Raw genomic sequence first — 15,266 nt, forward strand, 5'->3', positions numbered from 1 at the left:
TCTTTATTTTTGGATTACTTGTAGATGATGCTGCAACAGCAGAGTCTGATGAGTTGATGGTGGACCGTAGCTATGTAAAGAAGAAACTTGAGCATGGACTGACTCGGATCTGGCAGGTTTGTGGGGAGAACTTTTCTGTCCTCCTGTTTTCTGGAGTAAATCTCTTCTCAACTCATTTAGGCCTGTCTTCTTTCAGGTTTCCACTCCACTTACATTTCTCCCACCACAAATCGCCTTTTTTATCTCTCTCCACAGGATGTCCAGTTGAAAGTGAAGGCCTACATCCTGGGAACAGACATGTCAAACTTTAAATATGATGATTTCATAATGGTACTGGATGTCATCAGCAGGTACACCTCAGGATCAGTCCAGCTGGCTCATTCTCCTCTGTGCTAATTAGTCTTCATGGTCTTGCCATTGCTGTCAGTTTTTTCTTGCGTCATATTTATCAGGTTGAACTACAGGGTTTTTAGTATGCAGTGTCTCTCTGTCAGTACTCACACTTAAACATACACCTCCATTTGAAACGTATTAGATTAATTTTAGAGCGCATTTAGAGCTGGAAAAATTAAGCTTGCTTTACAACATACTAACTAAATTCTGCTTTACTACAATGATTTGATGCTCCAGTTTCATTTAAATTAATAGACTCCATTTTATTCTTTCTTATTTCTTAAACAACCATGTGGAAAGACACATTCCATGGTCGTGGAAAAGATGTAAGTTGGTTTAAGAAGTTTCAAATCATTGGCAGGCACCAAGCAGAGAAAACGTGTAAGGAGATTGCAGAGGTAACTACTAAAATTGGGTTAGGAACTGTTCAGCCCATTTTAAAAACTGGAAGTATAGTGGGGAACCATCGTCTTCGAGGAAAGAATGTGGTCAGAAAAAAATCCTGATTGATCATGATTGGTAATCACTTGAATGTTGGGTTGAATCAAATTGAAGAAAAATGAGGGCTATGTTTAATAGTGAAAGTAAGAACATTTCCACACTCACAATGTGAAGGGAACTCAAGGGATTGGGACTGAACAGCCATGCAGCCAAAAGACAAACACTAATCAGTGAAGCTAAAAAAAGAAAGGCTTCATTTTGCTAGGGAGCATTGTAACCAGACTTATGTGCACATCACCCTGTTCCAGAGTGATGGGTGCACCAGGGTAAGAAGAGAGGCAGATGAAGTGATGCCTATAGCCTACTATACAAGCCTGTGGGGGCAGTCTATGATCTGGGGTTGCTGCAGTTGGGCAGGTCAAAGAATGAGGTCAGCTGATACCTGAAATATACCGAATGAGCAATCGTCATCAATACAAGATCTTGGTGAAAAATGAATGCAACACTGGATGAAAATAAATCTTGTGATGTTGCAGAAGCTCATTGAAACAATGCCACAGAGAATACTGATGTAATCAAAGCTAAAGGCGGTCCAACTAAATATTAGTGTGTGACTTTTATTTTCTTTGAAAAATATTCTTTGTGTTAAAATTACTTAAAAAGATCGACTTTAAAATACAAATTAAGAATAGCTAAAAATAAATGAAACATAATAATTGGTTGTACAATATGTGAGTCAGGCAGAACTGTTTGGTCTCTTCTCCAACATCACTGTGAATATTATCTGTCTTTTTTGTCTTTTGTGCATGGTGAGTTACAGTTACAAGGATAAGTACATTTACATCGTTGCTGTCTGCCCCCGCTGGCTCTGCTGTCTGTCAGACAAACACACACCCAGCAGTAATCCTCCAGAGGCTTTGAACCTGCGGGGCTGCTTTTGTTATTTCTATGCTTTTTTTTCTGTCTTGTGCAATTAAAGCATTGAAGCAGCTGTTGTCAGATGTGATTTATACAATTTTGACTGGAAAACTACAACGCAGTTTGAGTTTTATTCAGAAGAACATGCCTCATGTTAACAGTGAAAGTTGCATTTTTGCTGTAAAGTCTTAAAATAATTAAATGTGTAAAACAAAGAATGAGTTTTAGTACACAAGTCCTAGCTCGCATTGGTTGCATTAGTGTGTCCGTGCAAACTTAATATCAAACCACAAAAAGAGGCTTCAGTGGTGCTGATTTATGTCTACTTATTCTCTTTATAGTGTATCCTCTAAATGCATTCTCCATCAGATTGTTTATCTCATGACAGAGATTTAACATCCACTGTAACTGATAAAATTGTTTTCAAGGCAGCATGCTCTGCAAAAAGTGGCTCTGCTCTGCGCAGATCTAACAGATTTAGATCTATTAGCCTCTCTTCCTAGTTTCAGCTCTTAAATCCTTCTGTATTTGTCTCTGTACTCATCTCATGACTTCATCTCTTCCCAATGCTTGTGTTTTTCTTATCACTTGTTCTTTTTTCTTTCAGGTTAATGCAGGTTGGCGAGGAGTTCTGTGGCAGTAAGTCAGAGGTCCTGCAGGAGTCTATCAAACGCCAGAGTGTTAACTACTTTAAAAACTATCACAGGTATGACTCGCCAGTTGCTTTAGTCCGATCATGTGAAAATCAGAGAAGCTGTTATCAGTTCGTCGTAGATTAAATTTATGCACTTTTACACAATTTAACAACCACTGGCTACCTCTAACACCCTTTATTTCTGACACAGCCCTGTTTGGAGCAGTCTTGTAATTACATGGCAACTCTCACTGAAAAGATAGCATATTTCCATCTTGATTACATAACAGACCCCCACCACCCCTTCCAACCTCATAAATATTTATTCTCCGACACAAACAGCAGCACATCATCAGAAAAAAAAACAATCCCAAATATAAGGCTTTTGCTAATGACTCATTTTTGTAACACAAAATAGCACAAAGATGTGATTGATGATAAGTTTGGGCTGGAGGCTATGAGATGGAAGTGATCTTAGTGTGAAATAGAACTAGTAGCTGTGATAGGTGAGTGACCCAGAGAGAGGAGGAGGAACCATAGCAACACATGACAGATCCGTCTACACTGCTGTGAGGATGCCTCCTGCAGTGTGAAGTCCAGCCTGGCCAGGAAGTTACCCATCAGTGAATTTTAGCTGTATTTGTTCATCAGCTGCCTGCAGTAATGTACTCAGTCATCAGCGGGTGTATTTTGTTGGCTTGAGGATGCCAAATGTACAGAATGATGTCATTAAGGTTTAAACACTTTAAGCATATACACAGTAAATAGACAAGTGCAGCACCATTGTAATTGCTGCTGTTTTCAGAATTAATTCGCTCTTATTTTAAGTATCATTGTCCTTTTATGCAATAAAATTGGGCAATATATCAGAGTAAGATATTTTGGGAATATATTTCAGTAAACCACCCTGTGCTCCGTGTTCTGCCTCCCCTCATATTTCTAACACCTTTAAGACAAAAAAGGGGATTCTGCAGTATTTGAAGTCAGCACTGACATTTCACACAGAAAGACCTTAACCTGGCAGGTGTGTGGCAGGTTGTCATTTCTGATCTGAGAGCACATTCAAACTTGCACAGACAACTCACATCCCTCTTCCTGTTTGCTGAGCATCACTGATCTTTGCTTGATTTATTTATTTATGTAATCAGAGGGCTTTTCAGAGCTGCTTGAATAAATTAAGTTAGCAAATTAAGGGGCAGATACTTTTTATTTTATTAATTTTCTCTGACATTTTTCCCCCCTCTATTTTGTGCCGTTTTCCTTTTTCTCTTTGGCAAAACCCCTCAGGGCACGGCTGGAAGAGCTGAGGATGTTTCTAGAAAACGAGACGTGGGAACTGTGTCCAGTCAAGTCTAATTTTAACATTGCCCAGCTCCATGTGAGTGAGAAACACATCACAGAACGCATCATTTTCCCACACTGTCACTCATCGCACACCCCACCACTGTGAAATTTGCAAAAGGATGTGAAACTCAATGGCGTGTGCTGAATTAACTGTGCATGTTTGTGTGCATCTTCACTGCACACTATAAAGCCCAGATGAAGATCAAACGACCGGTCTCCCTTGTGGGATGTACATTAGAGGATTTTATTTCCCAATGCTCATTGGCAAGAGTTAAAAACAAAACCTTGAATATCACAGCCTCATGTGGCCCAAGTATGGATGTCTCAAGCCTACACTTTTATAAAAAAATATAATTTGCTTCATGTGGAAATAGAAATGATTGATGGAAAAAGAATTCAAAACAATCCAAGATTTCTAAGATTGCTTTTCTTCCTTATCTTGCAGCAAAAAAAATCAAAGAATCCTCATAAAAAGTCAACAACCATGAGAAGTTTTTTTCAAATGGCATCACTTTATTAAATAACTTGGTTTACTTTATAAAATGTTTAAACTTGTATTTTACTTTCAGTGATTTAAGCGAACAGGGTGCCATATCAGCAGGCACTTGCACCTTTGCTTTAGCGCAAATGTATTTTTTGGTATAACCGACCACATTGTCTTGTTTATAGATGTTTTCAGGACCTTTCTCTATAATTTTCTATCTAGCTCTAGTTGCTTTTTTTTTAAACATTGGCTTTTTTTAGGAGTCAAAATTCACAGGTAGTATCTGTCTCTCATCTGTGCCCCACCCTTTCTCATCCAGGAGTTTAAGTTCTTGGGCCAGTGCTGCTCTCCGTCCGTTTCACCAAGCAGACAGGCTGTTTCCTCCTCCACTCCGGCCCAGGAGGAGCTTTTGCTGTTCCAGCAGTACCTTCAGGAGGGGAACCCCTTTGAGATGCACATTGAGCAAAAGGAAGAAGAGACTGAGGATGTGCTTGCATCTAATGGGGTAAGTGTTGAGAAATAACACCTGCAAGAAAAGAAAAAGTCAACCATTTCCATCTTTTTTTTTTTCTTCATTATCTTTAATTTTATGTGCAAATCTGGGGTGATGGTTTTGCCATGTTATTCATTTTAACCAGACATATGCACCTACTTTCATATGTGCAGTATGCCACATTAACAAGCAAGCATGCTGAGATAAAATACCACACAAGTAAATTAAAGACGGCTTATTTAGGAGATGATCACTATGAGTTGTTAAGCAGCTGACAGCAGCCTTCAGCCTTCCATCACTAGAGCTGTAACCAGCGGTATGCAGTTTTAGAGTGGGTTTCAGTATAATTATCTTTTTTTTTTTTTTTTTTTTTAGAAATCTTTTTATTTACTTGAAACACAAATTCTAAACCACTTTGCTCTGTACATAATTATCTGTACCTACTTCTTCAAAAAGAAGAAACTTGTCTTTGTCAAGGTTTTTTTGTTTGGATCCCCCAGATACACAGAGCTTTTGATGCTTAGTGCTATGGATGTCACACATTTTTCTTCAACCATGACTACAGCAACATTATAGGTTCGCTTGTCAAAGGATGCAGTTCTTTCTCCTTTTTCCTTTTGGAAAAAGTTCAGCACCTGAAGTAATATATCAGTATCTAACATATAAGGCTCACATAACCCCTTGGTTTGTTGAACTTTAAAGCTTGCAATCCAATATGACACATTATTTACCAAGCATGCTGTTAAGGACAAAGAAAATATTGTCTTATATCAGAGAAGATATATCTGAACTCCCCTCTGACAGGTAAATGCACTTTCTGCTTTTCAACCTTTATGGCTAAGTTAAACATAATCTCTACTGTATGTCTTGTTTGCACTGACATTGTCTCCACAAGGTCCATTTAATTCGTCTCTTCTCTCACTTCTCCAGTATGAGTCAGACGAACTGGAGAAGAGCGTGTATCAGGACTATGACAGCGACAGCGATGTCCCTGAGGAGCTCAAGCAGGACTATGTAGATGAGCAGACAGGTGACGCCCCTCTAAAGAGGTCAGTTCCAAGTCAAGCTGTCAGAGTGTGCTACACAGGTCAGGGGATGTCACACAGGTCAGGCGATGAGTCATCAGGAACATTTACATATTTTCCCAAAAGTGACAACTCGCATTACTCAGACTCCAATCACTGTAAAGGAATCTGTCTTTGAATCTCTCTCTGAAGGCTGTTTTCTAAGTGTGTGAAATCCTGCATTAAGTCAGTTTTCATGCCTTTAGCAACATTAATTTTAGCTCACCTCTGCATGACCCTGCTTTGCAGGCAGTAGGCACTTAGAAATCTTTTTTGTTTCGGTATGAAAAATTCTTTCTTTTCTTCCACCACCTACGTGATTGGTGACCATTGAATGATTAGTCACTATTTATTGATGTTGAAGGCAGCTGTGTGCTTCTCTCACCCTTTTGTATTAAGCACTAATTATCATTTAAAAGAGGCAGTTTATTTAGGATGTTTTTTTTGTTTTGCCTTCTTTATCATCAGGATGTGTTTAAGTTCTAAGCGACCTATAATTTATGCAAGCAACACCATCTCAGCACATTACTGCTGTAATTATTTAGGTCTTGAATTGTGTCAATTGATAAATAACTGCATAAAAGTGGTGCTTTCCACCATGCAGCCTGGTGGAGTTAAACTTTTCATTTAGACCAGTTTTCTTGATTTGTTGACTTTTTTGTGGATGTGTGCATGCATTTGTAAACTGACCTTATATTTTATGCTGGATTTGCACAGGAAGGAAGAATTTAATTATTCAGCTGCTTCTTATTACGGAAGCATTGTTCTAATGAGAATTTCCTGTCATGTAATGTTTAATGTGTTATTAATTGAAACATGGCATTTATGCTCATCGCCTGCTACTTTACAGGTCTGTCATGCTTGATATAATTACTCTTACAGTTACTACATTTCCTGCTTCAAATCCCATTCATGTTAACCCGACTAACCCGACTCATAGTCACTAAAATGCTCGTTTCCCATTGTTAGTCACAGGGATTACTAATAGTTAATTATTGAGTGGGTGGCATAGTCACATCCAGAAATAAAATAGGTTATTGAATGACTGCTGGCTAATACACCTCAATGAGCTCTGTCAGGGATCACTGGTTCAGAGCCCTCACCACTGGGTTCCATCTGTGTCTCCTGACATGTGTAATAGCTTCTGATTGATCAATTAGAAGACTTAGACCCACTCTAAGTGGTCTAAGGGGGTTAGTGATGTTAACATGTATTTGTGTGTTTCCTTGATTTCTCTTACACTGCCTCCCCCCACGTGTTCCAGTGTTCCACGAGAGACCATGAGAAGCAAGAAGAAGTCGGACTACAATCTTAATAAGACCAATGCACCAATACTTACCAACACCACCCTCAACGTCATCCGCCTTGTCGGTAGGGCTTGTGTGCACACGTACACGCACATACTCTCTGAATAACCTCTCCTCCAGAGGAGCACAGAGTTGGCTGCAGTGCACGTCCCTTCTGGCCTACTGAGATTTCAATTTATTCATCAATTAAGCAAATCATTACGATTGGCAGGCTCTGTGTCTGTGTGACTGAGCCACACTAATAATGGTTAGCCTTTGCCCTGAGCTCTGGCCTTCCATTTCCAGAGGTGCTTACATGTCTCTGTGACGTGGCTTTTTAGGACATTCAGACCCCTCATTGATTAAAAATGTACCCTTAGGTGACGTGGCCTTCAAAATATGATTTTCATGGGCAAATCAGAATCAGATTAGATGCTCATCTTTCCTGTGTCGTGGTCGTAGAGCTGAGACTTTTGATTGGTGTAGTTTTCAGTGAAAATGTTTCTTGTTTTCTTCCTGTACATAGAGGGTAAAAAAAATGGTTTTGTATCTTCTTTTTGTCTTATTTTACACTGTAAGTAAAGTTAAATCAAGAGAACACCAATGTTTGGTTCCATCTTTCCCTCCTAATTTACTCCCTGCAGGATTGTGATGGAGTTCGATTTAGCTCTTGGTACAAAATTTGGGAGAAAAGGTGTAAAAAATCAGAGTGTGATGAAAAAAGTTCTGTTTCAGTGGCACAGCCTGCAAGATTGAGTTTTTTTTTCTCTTCATCAGTTCTGAATCAATGGTAACCTTGTTACACCCCTGTATCTCTGTATATATAGCTTTTATTACCTTCCTGCTAAATTAAATCCTTGCTATTTGTATGCAAATGCAACATGCTCCTGCTTAAGTTCACCCAGAAAGGATGTGAGGCTACTATAATTAACTTACTTCAGTTTAACTCATTTATGTGTATGAAAAGATGAACTTCAGAACAAAGTTATTTAACTGATGCCGGCTTTAAGGAAACAAGCATAGAAACTGAAACAATACCACCTACAATCCAACATTGCAGTTTAGAAATTGATGGGGAACGCACAGTTTGGTAACTGTTGTTGTTTGTTTCTCCACGTACAGGAAAGTACATGCAGATGATGAATATTCTGAAGCCGATCGCCTTTGACGTCATCCACTGTGTTTCGCAGCTCTTCGACTACTACCTTTATGCAGTATACACCTTCTTTGGACGCAATGACATGGTACAATATTTAAAACATGCTTTATGTGAGGTTCAAATGACTTGATCCATGAAAATCTTATTAGAACTTGGACCTATTTTGTTCTTTTTTTTGACCGTTTGACTGAGGAAGTCTAACCCTCTGTCAAGACCCAGGCTGTTTTTTTTTTTCCCCCCCTTTCTTTTTTATAGCAGTAGGAGATTTTTGAAAACTTAAAGAAATTCATTATATGATTATTAAAGTAACAAAGATGAATCTGCCAGCAACATAATGATCCAGAGCTTACCATCTGGCTTATATAAAGATGTTTTATCCAGGAGAAAATCCCTGAGCTCTGACCTGAGACACGGTGTAACAATGTTAAACTGGGAATTCAACTGGCTGAAACACAGAATAAACTTTCTATTAGAGCTAATAAAACAGTAATGATAGAGGCAGTCATTAGTGAAGCTATTGTTTTGTGATATATGCCTGACAAATATAACTGTCGTCTCCTCTAAATGAGTGACACCTGCACTGACATTTAACATCTTAAGGTTTGCAAATGTGTAAGGGAATTTGAGGTGTCCATATGGCGAAGTCCCTGTTAAGCTACAGGGTCAGTACACTTTGATACCAAGAGCCCTTGTGGTCAAGAGATTTATGGTACTAACAATGCACCCTGACGTGCCAGGTCTGTCATTCAGGTCTTCTTTTTTGGCTGATAAGGGTAAAAACATGCTCTTTAAAAAGCAGAAAGGAGCAGAAGAACAACTAGTGTTATGATGTGCATCATATTTTGCCAGTGTACGTAGTTTCTAATGGTGCTGAGGAAAACAGAGATCCATGTTTTGGTCAGTGTAGCCCACAACTAACTTAAAGTTTTCATTCAGTGTGAAGCTGTTAATGGGTTTTGCTGTGTAGAGGTTTTGTTGTCGTATTAGTTTCCTTTGTATTATTTATTTTTTCTTCCCAGTAGCAGTCTACAACTTCAAACTTCTGTATATTACCTCTGCAGCACTTAGAAAATAGCATTTATTATCTCAATATGGAAATCTGTATGTTTATTAGATGATATAAGGTGAGACATGGAATAACAACTGCTTCCATATTTTCTCATTGCTGTCACAGTGAAAAAAAAAAACAAAAAAAAAAAAAAAAACAGCTGAGCGATACATTGCAACTGCAAGCCCCCCCCCCCCCCCCCCCCCTCCCCCCAAACACACTCAATATCAAGGCTATCATGAGATTTATAATGTTCATCACAAAGAATAAAAAACAGCATTTGTGTCATTATTGCCTCGAGGAAAGAGGTAATGATAGCGGGAAATGAGTCTGTCCCATGGAGATGGAAAATATAGAGGAAGAATGCTCCTTGGGGGCCTCTTTAATTCCGATTATTGGCATGTGTATGTGTGTGGAGGGAAGATGAGGAAAGGTTGAGAGATGTTAACTTGTCAGAGGCTTTTTGTATGCGTTTCTATCTAAAAGTTCAGGGGCCACATTCATGGGTACCATTCTTTTATTTTTTTTATCAGCATCACTTGCTACCTTATGTTAACTCATTAATTATACTGGTATGCTGCATACCATTCTGTCATTAAGCTTTTTTTTATTTGTTTTGCCACATCTTTAATTTGTTCTGCTTCTTTCATACGTCTTAACTTTCACTATTTTTTACTCTTATATCTACTGTGCCACCCTCCCATCTCAAGATGCACTGGACATCTCTCTCTAACTCTCACTTTCACTTTTTAACCACTGTGCGTAAATGCTCAAAAGTCTCATTTTATACGCCCAGCCATTTCATTAATGGGTCTCACTCAAAGAGCCACAGACAGTAAAATGCTAATGCTCCCATGAATCTTTAAAAAGCTTCAGGAAATTCCCCTGCTCATATGCCGGTGTTTTGACCCGGACTTTGCTCTCTGTATGCCGCTGGAATCAAGATGGAGCCGCTTGACTCCGGGACTCAAGGAGTGATAGCTGAGCATTAATATGTAAAAGACTAAATGTGGCAATTATCTGTGTATATGGCTGCACTGTTGACAGTGTCACATACATGCTGAAGATGCATTATGGACCTGACTCACAAATTCTTCCTTGTCAATAATAACTTGACTTCCAGCTACAGGGGCTAAGAAAAGCAGATTTCCTAACACATTTTTGGGGGGAGAAAAGTGATTAATATTTCAAAACTCTATAATGTTGCACCCCATAAGAAGAACTTGGATGTTTCACTCAAGTGTCTGACAGAAGACAGTAGAAGGATATACAGCAAAAGGAGAGTCATGAGAGTTGTGCAGTAAAAGATGGAGAGAACTGCATTTTGAAATATCATGTCAGGAATCGTGGGAGGTGAAAGGCTGCTTACCAAAACACTGAGGCAGGAAAACTGAACAGAGGAAGAGAGAACAAAACAGAAAAGTGCCTGACACTCGGATAGATGGATGGCTTCTATGAAAAACGAGTAATAACCCAAGATGTTATTTTTCACTCATAACTCGTAACTCTCTCAGAAAGTGCCTTGCACTGGATGTTATCTAATACGTGTGTGTACGTTGTTCATATTGACAGTCACCTGTGACCTAGAATAAAACTCTGTATTCTGATTCTGTCTTTATTTTTTTCTGTCTTCACAACCAACACAGGAGAAGTTGAGATATTTGGAATTTGAATTGGAAAATAAAGTCCTGGCTTATATCATTGTATCATCTCTAAAGGAAAATTTGGTGATATATTTTATTAGAAGCCTACAAAACCACAGGATGATCTTCTGTTTAGCAGTAATTTAATATTTTTTCACCTCACCTGACTAATCAGCAGTTTTTATCTAATTAGGCCAAAGTCTTCAATTAAAAGCTATAATGTGAGTCTAGACGTATGCTGTAAATTACATTAATTGCTTCCATTACTCTCACTTGTTTCCTTAGTTCTTTTTTCTGTTTCCACATTGTTGCCTTTAAAGTTTGAGTTTTTGCTTTTTTTATTTTTTATTTTCCTTTCTGCTGCCCATTCTCCATCCATAGCCCGTTCCAAGCCCATCCTTGCCTACCCATAGTGGTCGAGAGGCGGTCACTGCTCGGGTGGTGGGCCCACCCTGCTTGGTAAGAGTACACCCCAAAATGTTTTAACTAATATAGGGCTAGGCTGCCTCACGTGTCCAGAACACTAGACAGTGTGTGTGTGCTGTGGTCATTTTGAAGCTTCTCAGATGTGCGTGATTTGCTTTCATAAGTGACATCAAGTACATGTGAAAGGGATTTTAGATGCATTTAGATGTTGAGGTTGCTGTGCTGGTACTCTCTTCATATCGCTCCTTCTTCTGGGCTGTCATCTCTGTGATTGTTTGATTTTTGATGCCTGTTGTTCCCAGTTCCTCCTCCCTCGTTAGGGCAAGAGCCTGCAGAAAGCAACGACTCTCTTGTCCTAAACTACGTGAGAAGAAAGCAGATCTTGCAGTGTGTGTGTGTGTGTGTGTGTGTGTGGGCTGTAAGTGCGCCGTATAGACACTCACTGTGTGTATATGTGTGTATGTATTCTACAGTATGAGTCATCAGGTCTGGGCCTTATCAGCAGCAGACTGAGAACAACACTGAACCGGATCCAGGAGAGCCTCATTGACATGGTAAGACTGCTACTGTCTCTTCTTCTACTCTATGCCTTATCCCTTCTCTTCTGCTCATTGTCTTTCTTCTTCTTTTTTTTTTTCTTTCACCAGTCCTTGTTACCTCATCACCCATCTGACACAAACATGGTCTCCTCATATATCCCCCCACCCTCACGAGCTTCTTTTCTCTTTATTTCTCTCCCTTTAGTTCTTATCTGTCCACTTTATTCATCGGACAAATTCTGTATGTACGATCCTATTGTTGAAAGAGCCTGCAGCCGGTGTCGCCACAAAATGCATTATGGGTCGTCATTATCTGGCCAGTGGTCACCTCCTCCCGCACATGCACTCAAGCACACGTACACCTCCCTATCTTTATGTGTCGGTCCATTATGGCTCTCCATCACCTCTCCCTTCTTTAATGCTACACATCGACAATTAGTGTAGTGCAGTCCAACTTTTTCATCTGGTAGTCTGTCTCGCTGGCAGTTTGAGGATACAAGCGTCCTATCTCACTTCTACCTTTAATTATACTCTATATCTGAGCACTTTTACCATCTTATCAAATAAACCATAAATGGACTTTAATCTGCCCTCAGTCTACAATGGGGAATATGAAGGCTGTTTGGGTTTGTTTTTATTAGGTAAAAAACAAACAAACAAAAAATAATAAATAAATAAATAACTGCATCCCTTGAGTTCAATTATGTTCACAGCATCAGTGACTGCCATATTGAAGTCATTGTGCTGTAAATATCAAGAATTAACAGGGTTTTCTAATTTATTTATAAATATTATCAGTTGTTCACACATCTGCTGTGTTTACCTTTAATCTGAGTTGTTGGTACACTTGTTTTTACTTTAAACTAATTTAAATCCCAGAGCTGCTTTGTGTTTTAAAAAAATAAAAAGATTAATATTACTAATTAATTTTTGGATTATTTATATTAAATGTCACAAATGGTGATGCACAATGAATTAACAGCTCTGGGGGGGGGGGGGGGGGGTTATCTCTCTGACAAAGTCCTGAAAGATTTTGATCTTATGTTTCTTCATTTCAGTGAACTAGTGGTCATCTATCTGAAATAAATAACATTATAATAATAGTAATGGTAAAGTAAAGTAAAATAAAATATCAGTAGTTTCTGGCATTAAAATAGCAGACATCTGGCAGACCAGGCTGGGCCGATCTGTAGCCATCACAGTAGCATTTTAGCATTAACTGTAAATGTCTAAATAGTGGATTGACTTTTCAGTCCATGGCTTTGTAATTTGTTAGGATGGTTCAGTTAGCTGTGACGCTCTGCAGACATGAAGTAAGAAAGATTTGAGTTTTGGAGATGCTTTCTTATTTCTTTTATATTTTTTTCGGCAAACCCTCAGAGGTACTCTGAGGGTTTGTTAACGCATTTAAGGAAGTGTGAGTGTTGCTCAGCATTAAATAACATTGTGATTCTTCCCTGTTGCAAATCAGTAAAGCAGAGCAGATGTTTTAATTTCATATCTCCTATTTAAAGATGAGAGTTACATACAAAGTTGACAACTTATGTTCGGAGTTACAGTATTCAGAGGAACGTGGCCACGGCCAGCTGGAAAGCATGATTTAGGAGTATGACTTTCTTGAAACACACAAAGGAAAGGCTGCTTTATGTTTTTATCTGCATGGATTTCCACTTTCCTTTATTAAATAGTGTCCCAGTTATTTCTTCGCTCTGCACTTGGAGACTCATGTCCTGCTGCATGGGCATAGATGCGTCCTATCTGGCATTAGATGTGTTCATATTTTTTAAGTCCAACAAGTTCTTTTGTTGGTAAAAAAATGCCCTAATTCAATACTCAGCATTGTGTTCTTTTCACATGAAGTTTTTTTAAACCTCAAAAGTGTATATGAATGTTTTTACCATGAAAAGTTTGGTTTACACAAAACATTTGTGCTGCACTAGTTTCAATTTATTGAATATAATTTCACTGTTGACACCATGGTAAGACCAAGCTGGAAGACAAACTCCAGTTTGGCAGCAACTGCAACATCTGTGGTATAGACTGCATTTAGTCCTGAGTTTACAGTTCACATAATGCACAGAAACGGGAGATATGTGGATAAGCTATTCCTGCACCCATCAACACAAGTCTCATTTTCATTGCACTAGATATCACAACAGAGTATAACAGAAGGGGTTTTGACTATCATCCCCTTTGCATGTATATATAACAGGCACTTTCCCACTGCAGGGAGTACACAGCATGCAAAGGACCTTTTGAGAGCAAAACATTTATTTGACAATGCAACATAATAATAGCGTGGCTGGGTGCTTACCCGTAATGTCCACAGCCAAGCACTAAGAAGGGGAGACTATAACCAAAACAGAAAAACAGAAGTCAGGGAAAAGAAAACAGATACAAGTCACAAAATCACACCAACTAGTAAACTTAGGATAGCCTTATTTAGCAGCATGTGTTTTAGCCTCATGGGCTACTATGGTGGCTATTTCCAGCTAAGTAATTTTCCAGGTAAATTATGAGCCATTTTCAGATGTCTTAAAAGAGTGAAGATGACATTTTTGGTGCTCAGCAGCCTTTAGACAATATGTGCAGTCTGTGCAACTGATGAAATTGAGTCTGATGGATAGATGTAGACAGGGAGGCGTGTAATGCACTGAAATGCGTTTGTGTGTGAGTCTTTACAAAGACAAAATGGTGCTAAACTTGAACCGCATGGCTGCATTACATGTGTTTCAGATGAGCATCACTTTGTGCCTGATTATGAGCTATTTTGAAGCAGATCTGAGTTAAGACACAGTCAGGCTCTATGACTACACCTGTCCTGTCTCTGTAATGTAATGGCCAAAGCTTTCTGCCCATTCTTTTAGATTAGCACTATTTTAGCTCATCTCAATGAATGATTTAATATTGGAAAAATGTCCCTTTTTCAGCAGTAAAACTCTAAAATTTTCCTCTTTCCCCTCCCTGTTTTTTTCTTTTCTTTTACGGTGTGATGCTCTCACATACACCTCGCAGACACACAATTCAGGGTAAAGGGATCTTGTCATTTATATAAGACTATTTTTTCATGTTTTTCTAATACAGATTATAAATCTTTTTTTATTTTCTTTATTTTCATGTAGGTGAATTCACTCCTCCACTGTGGAAATGTGTGTTCATGCAGAGTACAGACACTTCTCTGCATGCATACAAATACACTCACTCTCACACTCCAGAGATTGTGACAGGGTAGACCTCATTTGTAAACATATTATAAAGTTAATTGCACACCGCATGCCAATTGAGCTGTTGAATCCTTGTGGTTTTGTTCCCCTGGTTTGCCGTCACAACTGTTCGATTCCAAAGCCAACATTTGTTAATGACTCCGAGTCCCAAAGGATCAGCAGCGAGTTGT

General features: G+C 38.9%; 1 protein-coding gene across 2 annotated transcripts in view; it reads left to right on the top strand.

Annotated features, from left to right (window-relative positions):
- vps50 (VPS50 EARP/GARPII complex subunit) overlaps positions 1 to 15,266 on the top strand; it is a 96,113-nt gene that overhangs the window by 47,949 nt on the left and 32,898 nt on the right. The window contains exons 14-22 of one of the 2 annotated variants that reach the window (XM_042012399.1): positions 25 to 116; positions 256 to 350; positions 2,360 to 2,458; positions 3,674 to 3,764; positions 4,534 to 4,719; positions 5,638 to 5,756; positions 7,036 to 7,142; positions 8,180 to 8,301; positions 11,807 to 11,887. In XM_042012399.1, coding sequence (XP_041868333.1) covers positions 25 to 116; positions 256 to 350; positions 2,360 to 2,458; positions 3,674 to 3,764; positions 4,534 to 4,719; positions 5,638 to 5,756; positions 7,036 to 7,142; positions 8,180 to 8,301; positions 11,807 to 11,887 — 992 coding nt within the window. Of the gene's footprint in view, positions 1 to 24; positions 117 to 255; positions 351 to 2,359; positions 2,459 to 3,673; positions 3,765 to 4,533; positions 4,720 to 5,637; positions 5,757 to 7,035; positions 7,143 to 8,179; positions 8,302 to 11,288; positions 11,785 to 11,806; positions 11,888 to 15,266 lie in introns of those variants that run through there. The other variant, XM_042012400.1, reaches the window with a different exon arrangement.

Source organism: Melanotaenia boesemani, chromosome 17 (genome assembly GCF_017639745.1).
Source record: "Melanotaenia boesemani isolate fMelBoe1 chromosome 17, fMelBoe1.pri, whole genome shotgun sequence".
Taxonomy (NCBI): Eukaryota; Metazoa; Chordata; class Actinopteri; order Atheriniformes; family Melanotaeniidae; genus Melanotaenia; species Melanotaenia boesemani.